General features: G+C 45.6%; 1 protein-coding gene across 2 annotated transcripts in view; it reads left to right on the top strand.

The window, feature by feature from the left end:
- Positions 1 to 4426: 4426 nt before the first annotated feature.
- The window catches only part of EEF1AKMT3 (EEF1A lysine methyltransferase 3), a 111786-nt gene continuing 106981 nt past the window's right edge, over positions 4427 to 9231 (top strand). For both annotated transcript variants that reach the window (XR_008328354.1, XM_053372695.1), the window contains exons 1-2: positions 4427 to 4616; positions 6900 to 7011. Coding sequence is in view for 1 of the 2 variants with exons in the window: in XM_053372695.1 (XP_053228670.1) it covers positions 4440 to 4616; positions 6900 to 7011 (289 nt within the window). In the remaining variant the exon portion in view is untranslated. The remainder of the gene's footprint in view (positions 4617 to 6899; positions 7012 to 9231) is intronic.

The following is a 9231-nucleotide window of genomic DNA, read 5'->3' as shown; positions in this document are numbered from 1 at the left end:
GTGCGTCAAAGGATAGCTTCAGTCCTCAAAGCTCAGCAGGCAGTAGTAGGCAGGTGACTTTGCTCCCTCGGTAAACGTGGGAATAACTAACTTCGTTTCTCTGTCCTAAAACCCCTAGTCTTGTGCAGCAGGCGGAAACGGGTCAGGGAACATCCTTCAGACACTTTAGTGAAATGGGTCAAAACCTAGCAAGCGACAGTGTTATTATTTTACTAGTCAAACGTACGTAATGACGATAGAGGGGAGAGGGCCTGCAAGACCCACAGCCAGATAGTTAATGTTGCCAGGGATGTTAGTGATGTGTGTCTGTTTGCGAATCACTGCGGAACAAACGGCCAGAGCTTAAATACAGGTTGCCTAATAGAGTAAAGGAGGGTGAAGCGTGAATTTATTAAAGGGACGTACATTTTCATGAAAGAAATAATAGTTTTGAGATTATATTTTCTAGCAGGCACTATGGATGTGTTCACATTACTGCCTTACTTCGGACTCAGCTACACTGGCAAAGAAAAATCGCTTTATACATATTATGGACTGGTCATTTCTTCGTCAGAGGGCAAACGGGCAAATTTAGCAGGGGATCATATACTTCACACACACCCCCCCCACTGTATGTGTTGTTTATGCATTCTAATATGGTGACACCAGATGGCTAACCTGATCTCTCATACAAAGTTTGCAGCACGTTTAACTGCAATGCTTCTGTGATGTGTCTGGATCCAACCTTAGAACACAGTGAAGCTCTCCCACCCCCTGTGCAATTCACAGCTCATAGCTGTCAACTTACAGATTTGAAAATAAGGGACCAGCAGCCTCGAAAATAAGGGATCAGCAGTCAAAATAAGGGATTTTGCTAAGCTTATACAGAAATCCGGCACTGATGGATCCATGCTGCTTTGCTGCCACTGACTGTGTTTTGCAGGGGGTTGGACTAGATGATTCTAAGCGCCTACAACTCCGACCAAAGAAGAGGGGCAGACAAAACTGATGAACGACATCGAGATGGCAAAGCTTACAGGCAGAATTAGAAACCAGGAAGAGGACCTCTTTAATAAAGAATGGGGAAAGTTTATAATTTTGGTGAAAAGCTATTGTCAAGAGTTACATACATTGGTAGGACTGACAGAAAACTTGTAGTAAAAATTTGAACTATGAGTGGACAAATGATTTATAAAAATAGAGTTATGAAAGGGATGCAGAGGGGGAAATCACTACATTAAGATGCTGCACTGGTTGGAGGGGATGCTAAGCAGCACGTCGAGGCTACCGTCGTCCTGGCACGAGGAGTTCCATCGGCCCTTCCCCGCCCGAGAGAGAGGGAGGGAGGGAGACTCTCGCCCACGCCGCCCGCAAGCCTGGCATGAGGCCACTGAAGCGCCGCCCTTCTGCGTCCCTTCCCATCCCTTCCTCTTCCTCCTCCCTCAGGCCGCCTCCTCAGCCGCCGCCGCCTCCGGCTTCCCCTGGGAGCACGGTGGAAGTCTCGCAAGAGAGGGGCTGCCTGCCGGCCCGCCGCCACCCATCTCCTCACGACGCGCCCGAGCTCTCTCTCATGGCAGAGGACCCCGAGCCGCTGCTTCCCTCCTGAGCCAGGCGAGCATGAAACCCGGGAAATTTAAGGGACATCATCAATAAGGGACAGCAACGGGACACGGCGCTGGGATAAGGGAGTTTCCCGCCAAATAAGGGATGGTTGACAGCTATGTCACAGCTCTTTCTCCCACCCACCAGCTGTTCACACCAGCACGACTTCATTAGTGTCAGATTCACCTCTGTCTGTGTATCAAGGGGCTTTGAGGGGATGTATTTACCCAATGCAAAGATGCTCACACCATGGCTAGAGATGAACTAGAAACAGCTTAAGGACTCCAATCTGTCTGTAGCTCTTTTGAGAAACAACACACCAAACAGTAGTATTTCAGAACAAAATACACTACATGCAAGCATTTTGGATAAGGTAACCTGTGAACTAGGATTAAAAACCCAGCACTAGAAAGTGAGGTGAGTGCACATTAAACTGGAGTATGAACACAGCTTCTGTTAAAGGAGTGAGGCAGTCTCTGCCTGGCTCTACAATGTCTCTGCCATTTCTTCTACAGAAGTAAATCCCAACAAGAAAAAGTGCTGAATTTTGGACAGCTCTGACATTGTCACCAATAGGAATCGTTCAGAGGATGCAGTATGTTTCTGTGCTTACAGGCTTGCAGGGGTATTTGGAATCAGCAAGTCTTTCCCACCCACCTAACCTGCCATATTGACAAGCATTATGGCCCTGTGAGCGGACCCACGAAAGCACACTTTGCCCAGGTCCTGTCAAACATGGAGTTGAGACTGTTTCTTTGTTGTTGTTGTTTAGTCGTTTAGCCGTGTCCGACTCTTCGTGACCCCATGGACCAGAGCACGCCAGGCACTCCTGTCTTCCACTGCCTTCTGCAGTTTGGTCAAACTCATGCTGGTAGCTTCGAGAACACTGTCCAACTATCTCGTCCTCTGTCATCCCCTTCTCCTTGTGCCCTCCATCTTTCCCAACATCAGGGTCTTTTCCAGGGAGTCTTCTCTTCTCATGAGGTGGCCAAAGTCTTGGAGCCTCAGCTTCAGGATCTGTCCTTCCAGTGAGCACTCAGGGCTGATTTCCTTCAGAATGGATACGTTTGATCTTCTTGCCGTCCATGGGACTCTCAAGAGTCTCCTCCAGCACCATAATTCAAAAGCATCAATTTGCAGCACTCAAAATCAAAACAGTCTTTACATTAAAGTGTGAATTGTAAAGGTGAAAATCCACAATGATTTTAGCTTGGATAAAAATTGGGTTTTAACTTGGGTGGGTGATTTTTTATTTGGAGGGTAGGGTTGTTTTACACCGTTTGTGAAATGTTACATGTTAATTTAGATTTCTGTTTTTGGGGCTGGAGTAATGTTTAGGGGCTTTTGTTGGGGAGTGTATTGTTTATTAGCGTTTTGATTGTTTTTATTATATTTTGATTGTTTTTGTTTTTATTATGTTTTTATTGTTCTCATTATGTATTTTGTGCTTTGATTATTTTTATAATGTATTTTGTCCTTCGTATACAGTGGTACGTCGGGTTACATACGCTTTAGGTTACATACGCTTCAGGTTACAGACTCCGCTAACCCAGAAATAGTGTTTCAGGTTAAGAACTTTGCTTCAGGATAAGAACAGAAATTGTGCTCCGGCGGCACAGCGGCAGCTGGAGGCCCCATTAGCTAAAGTGGTGCTTCAGGTTAAGAACAGTTTCAGGTTAAGAACGGACCTCCGGAACGAATTAAGTACTTAACCCGAGGTACCACTGTATTGTAACTTTGTGTTGTGAACAGCCCTGAGACCTACAGTTGTAGGACAATATACAAATTTAATAAATAATAATAATGTTTGTTACAGCTTGATTTGTGCATCCTTTCCCAACTATAATATAACAGCAGGGGTATTTTTGTTTGTTTGTTTGCTACTATCTGGGCATTTTCCCAAGGGGAACTCACAGGAACTCAGTCCTGGCACCTCTCAGGTGCATTCCAGCATGTTTTCAGGTGAGTTCCGGCACCTCTCAGGTGGGTGCAATTGTCATTCTAAGAGAAGGAGGGAAGTATTCAAGGTGAGTTCCAGCACCTCTTTTTTTTGAAAAATTGCACTGGCTACTATGCATTTCTGTGTTTTTATGTTGTAAACTGCCCTGTGATGAAGGGTGTCAGAAAGTGTCTGGGCGGAAATCGCTTGAATGTCCGGTATGTATGGCAAGCCATGTTGGAAGTGTAAAGGTAAAGGGACCCCTGACCATTAGGTCCAGTCGTGACCGACTCTGGGGTTGTGGCGCTCATCTCGCTTTATTGGCCGAGGGAGCCGGCGTACAGCTTCCGGGTCATGTGGCCAGCATGACTAAGCCACTTCTGGTGAACCAGAGCAGTGCACGGAAATGCCGTTTACCTTCCCACCGGAGCGGTACCTATTTATCTACTTGCATTTTGTCGTGCTTTTGAACTGCTAGGTTGGCAGGAGCCAGGGACCGAGCAACGGGAGCTCACCCCATCGCGGGGATTCGAACCACCGACCTTCTGATCGGCAAGTCCTAGGCTCTGTGGTTTAACCCCTCTGTTTAACGTCCCTCTGTTGGAAGTGTAGATTTTGGCAAATAGCTCGACATTTCTATTTTCAGATGCTGCAAAAAAAGCTCAACAACTTTGGGCAGAACTAAGAAAAATCCCCCGTTATGAAGCATTCAGGTGGGACCGCCACCAAACCAACCCACCTGGAGAACAGGTGAGCAAGACGCGGCCTCCCTGGTCCATCCAGCAGCATCCTACCTGCTTGGAAGTAACTTTGGGTTGCCTTGAGTGAGATAAAGCGAAATAATAATAATGATGGTGGTGGCGATGCCCAGCGGCCTCTAGAGGCGGCAGATCCGCGCAGCCCCGGGAAAGGTACGAAGATGGCCGCGCTCGCCGCCGACGTGGAGGCCGGGCTGGAGTCGGTGTTCCCGCAGGAGCTGGGGCTCTTTGCAGATGCTTTCCCGGCAGAGGCCCGGTACCGGTTCTGCGGGCACGAGCTGAGCATCGCGCAGCACCACGGCGCCCAGCTGGGGGTGGCTGCGCCGGTTTGGGAAGCGGTGAGTCCGGGCGCAGCTGGATCCGTCCGGGGCCAGAGATTTGCACGAGGCTTGGAGGAAGGGCAGCCCTGTGCATGTCTACTTGGAAGTAAGCCTCGCGGAGTTGAGCAGGGCTTACTTCCAGGTAAGTGTGCATAGGGTTGCAGGCAGCTATTGCTTCAGGTAGATCTTGGCACATCCGTGCAGGAGGAGTCTTCTTAAAACAGGTAGAAATCTTGCCCTTGCATATTTACGTTTTCCAAGTGGTTGCCTCTGAGCTTTTTATGGCATGCATCCAGGCTCAAGCAGTGATCTCCGCAGGAACTTTTAGGCGCATCTCTTGCACAAGCCTGCCCCAACGTGCCTGTTTCAAAAGGGGCGAAGCAGTCTGCACTGAAAATAGATCTAGACAGGGCTTCCCAAACTTGGGTCGCCAGCAGTTTTTGGACTACAACTCCCAGCATCCCTAGCTAGCAGGACCAGTGGTCAGGGATGGTGGGAGTTGTAGTCCAACAGCTGGAGACCCAAGTTTGGGAAACCCTGGTCTACACTGTTGACTCTATAGGATCTAATCTGCACATGCAGTAGAATTGAGGAGTTGTTATTGTTGTCCGCACATAATTACTATTACTATTCAAACTGAGTAGCCGACAACAAACAAATGCTCCCAGCCTCCTTCTTTCCCTGCTCCTACTCTGCCTTCCTCTTAGCAAAGAAACTCTTAAAGCATCAAAAAAATGTAAGCCTGCAAGTTTTCCCTCTATGAGTACAGTATTTGCTGCTTGATGTTGATGGTGTGAACTATGGTGATCAGGGCTGTGGCACAAAGTAAAAGGTTTAGACCAGCCTTTCTCAACCTCTCTGTGACTTGGTCTGCACTACAGTTTCCCAAACTTGGGTGTCCAGATGTTGATGGACTACGACTCCCATCATCCCTAGCAAGCAGTGCCAGTGAGCAGGGATGATGGGAACTGTAGCCCAAAAACAGCTGGAGATGTTCAAGTTTGGGAAACCCAGCAAGGAAATAAAGACTGGTGTATGTGCGTATGTATGTACAGTGGTACCTCGGGTTACATACGCTTCAGGTTACAGACTCCGCTAACCCAGAAATAGTGCTTCAGGTTAAGAACTTTGCTTCAGGATAAGAACAGAAATCGTGCTCTGGCGGCGCGGCGGCAGCAGGAGGCCCCATTAGCTAAAGTGATGCTTCAGGTTAAGAACAGTTTCAGGTTAAGAATGGACCTCCGGAATGAATTAAGTACTTAACCCGAGGTACCACTGTACTGTAATGTGAAAGTGTTGCTTTAGTTCCTCTAAAAAGGGCAGGTGCTTTTTGGTGTCCTGTGAAGCAGTGCCAGATTTAGGGAGGTGTGGGTGGTTCCCTTGCACAGGGTGCTCAGCTGAGGGGGCACAAAATAATAATAATAATAATAATAATAATAATAATAATAATAATGACAATAATAATATTTTTAAAAACCTATATTGATACAGAATAAAAAGAATTTTAAAAGAACTGAATAAAAAGCAACTGTATCAAAAGGAATTATTGTGAAAATGAGAAATATTTTTTTGGGGGGAGTGCCAAATGTTGTCCTCGCTAAGGGTGCCATATTACCAAAGTCCACCCTTGACATGAGCATGAGATGGACCTGTGTTCATTGCAGGCTGCTCTGCTGTTGAACTTCATCTTTTCCTTCCTCATTACAGCAGCGTTTTCATCCCTAAATGTCAAATGCTTCACAGGTACAATTACAATTCTTCCCTCCTCCACTGCATACATTGTCAGCCGTTGTGAAATCATCCCGTTGTCAGCAGGGACACTAATAATAATAATAATTTATTTAAACCCCGCCCATCTGGCTGGGCTTCCCCAGCCACTCTGGGCAGCTTCCAACAGAATATTAAAATACAATAGTCCGTCAAACATTAAAAGCTTCCCTAAACAGGGCTGCCTTCAGATGTCTTCTAAAAGTCTGGTAGTTGTTCTCTTTGACATCTGGTGGGAGGGCGTTCCACAGGGAGGGCGCCACTACCGAGAAGGCCCTCTGCCTGGTTCCCTGTAACTTGGCTTCTCGCAGTGAGGGAACTGCTAGAAGGCCCTCGGCGCTGGACCTCAGTGTCCGGGCAGAACGATGGGGGTGGAGACGCTCCTTCAGGTATACTGGACCGAGGCCTACTAGTCCTGTTGTCAAAGGTGGAATGGGAAAGTTTGCATCACCTACATAGATGTGCTTGGCATACTGAATGTATCCTTCACTCCTCATTTACTCTTCATTATCTCTCTCTCTTCCCATGTCTAAGGCCCTAACCCTCTGCGAGTATTTTGAGGCACAGAAACTGAATTTCTGGGGCAAGAAGGTTATAGAACTGGGTGCTGGCACGGGCGTCGTGGGCATCCTTGCAGCCCTTCTTGGTATGTAGGATCACTTATTGATTATTTATTTGTTAAATTTATATACCGCCCTTCATCCAAAGATCTCATGGTTGATTCACAGCATAAAGATGCAAGATAAAGTCACAACACAAAATAAAAACAAAAGCAAAAGCAACTGATAATCCGCCCCCCTCCCACAAAACACATTTAAAAGGACATAGAAAGTTATTCAGCCGAAGGCCTGGTTCAAGAGGAGCGTTTTTGCATGGTGTCTAAAGTTGCGTAAGTGATGGTTGCAGGTGAGCCTTGCTGGGGTGAGCATCCCACAAATGGGGAGCCACCACAGAAAAGGCCCCTTCTCATGTTGCCATCCTCTGGACCTCTCGTGGAGGAGGCACACAAAGAACGGCCTCAGGTGATGATCGCAGGGTCTGGTTTGGTTCATATGGAGAGAGGCGGTCCTTCAGGTATTGTGGTCCTGAGCTGTTTAAGGTTTCATAGGTCAAAACCAGCACTTTGAATTGGGCCTGGGAACTACTTGGCAGCCAGGGCAGTTGGGCCAGGATTAGTGTCTTTTTTTAAAAAAATTTAATTTTTTATTTTTTTTATTGATTTTAATTCGTTTTGCTACATCAAACATTAAAACAAACGAAAAAAACATACATAACACATACACACAAAAAAGAAATACATAAAAAAAGAGAAATAGTAATAAAGAAAACAAAAGAAAAAACATCTCCTAACATAAGATACCAACAAATTAGGTTACATTTACTAAATAACACACAACACTAATTGACTTCCCTTCATCTCGGTTTCAGAATATATTATATGATTTTTTATCTGCAGTTTCTTTTCCTTAAAAAACTCTTTACATCACAAGTGTTACATCACACCTACTGTGATTTTTAGATTTTTTACCTCTGTTTCCATATATGTCATAAATTTATTCCATTCTTTGTTAAACTTTATGTCTTTTTGATTTCTTATTTTCTGTGTCATTTTTGCCAATTCTAAATAATCAAATAGTTTGGATTGCCACTCGTTTATAGTTGGGATTTTTGATGTCTTCCAATTCTGCGCTATTAGAGTTCTAGCAGCCACTGTCGCGTACTGAAAGAGTGTTTGATCTTCCTTTTTGATTTCCTCTCCAATTATCCCCAGCAAAAAGGCTTCGGGTTTTTTAATAAAGGTATATTTAAAGATTTTTTTTAGTTCATTGTAAATAGATTCCCAGAATTTTTTGATAGGCTCACACAACCACCACATATGATAAAAATCGCCCTCCTTGATCTTACACTTCCAACATAATTTATCACCAGTTTTATATATTTTTTCCAATTTTACGGGCGTTACGTATCACCTGTACATCATTTTATACATATTTTCCCTGAGTGTTGTGCATGCCGAGAATCTCATACCTTTGTTCCATAATGCCTTCCATTTGTCAAACTCTATATTATGTCCGAAGTCCATTGCCCATCTCACCATTACCTCCTTTACTTCTTCATCCTTGGTGTCCCATTCAAGTAACAGGCTGTACACTTTCAATAGGAGTTTTGTTTTATTTTCTAGTATTAGTATTTTCTAGTATTAGCAGCCAGGATTAGTGTCACATGTTCAGACTGTCTTCCCCAGTGAGCATCCTGGCTGCGAAATTCTGCACCAGCTGAAGTTTCCAAACCATCTTCAGAGGCAGCCCTACATATAACACATTGCACTAATCTAACCTTGAGGTTACCAGAGCATAGACAACAGTAGTTAGATTATCCCTGGTCAGATAGGGGTGCAGCTGGGCCACCAGCCGAAGCTGATGGAAGGCACTCCGGGCCACTGAGGCAACCTGAGCCTCGAGTGACATTATGAGTAAAGCATATGGTTGTTGTTGTTTATTCGTTTAGTCATGTCCGACTCTTCGTGACCCCATGGACCAGAGCACGCCAGGCACTCCTGTCTTCCACTGCCTCCCGCAGTTTGGTCAGACTCATGCTGGTAGCTTCGAGAACACTGTCCAACCATCTCGTCCTCTGTCGCCCCCTTCTCCTTGTTCCCTCCATCTTTTCCAACATCAGGGTCTTTTCCAGGGAGTCTTCTCTTCTCATGAGGTGACCAAAGTATTGGAGCCTCAGCTTCAGGATCTGTCCTTCCAGTGAGCACTCAGGGCTGATTTCCTTAAGAATGGATGCGTTTGATCTTCTTGCAGTCCAAGGGACTCTCAAGAGTCTTCTCCAGCACCATAATTTAAAAGCTTCAATTCTT

The sequence above is a fragment of the Podarcis raffonei genome, chromosome 2, assembly GCF_027172205.1.
Source record: "Podarcis raffonei isolate rPodRaf1 chromosome 2, rPodRaf1.pri, whole genome shotgun sequence".
NCBI lineage: Eukaryota > Metazoa > Chordata > Lepidosauria > Squamata > Lacertidae > Podarcis > Podarcis raffonei.
The sequence above is the reverse complement of the archived record's forward strand: the minus strand, read 5'-3'. Positions and strand labels throughout refer to the sequence as shown.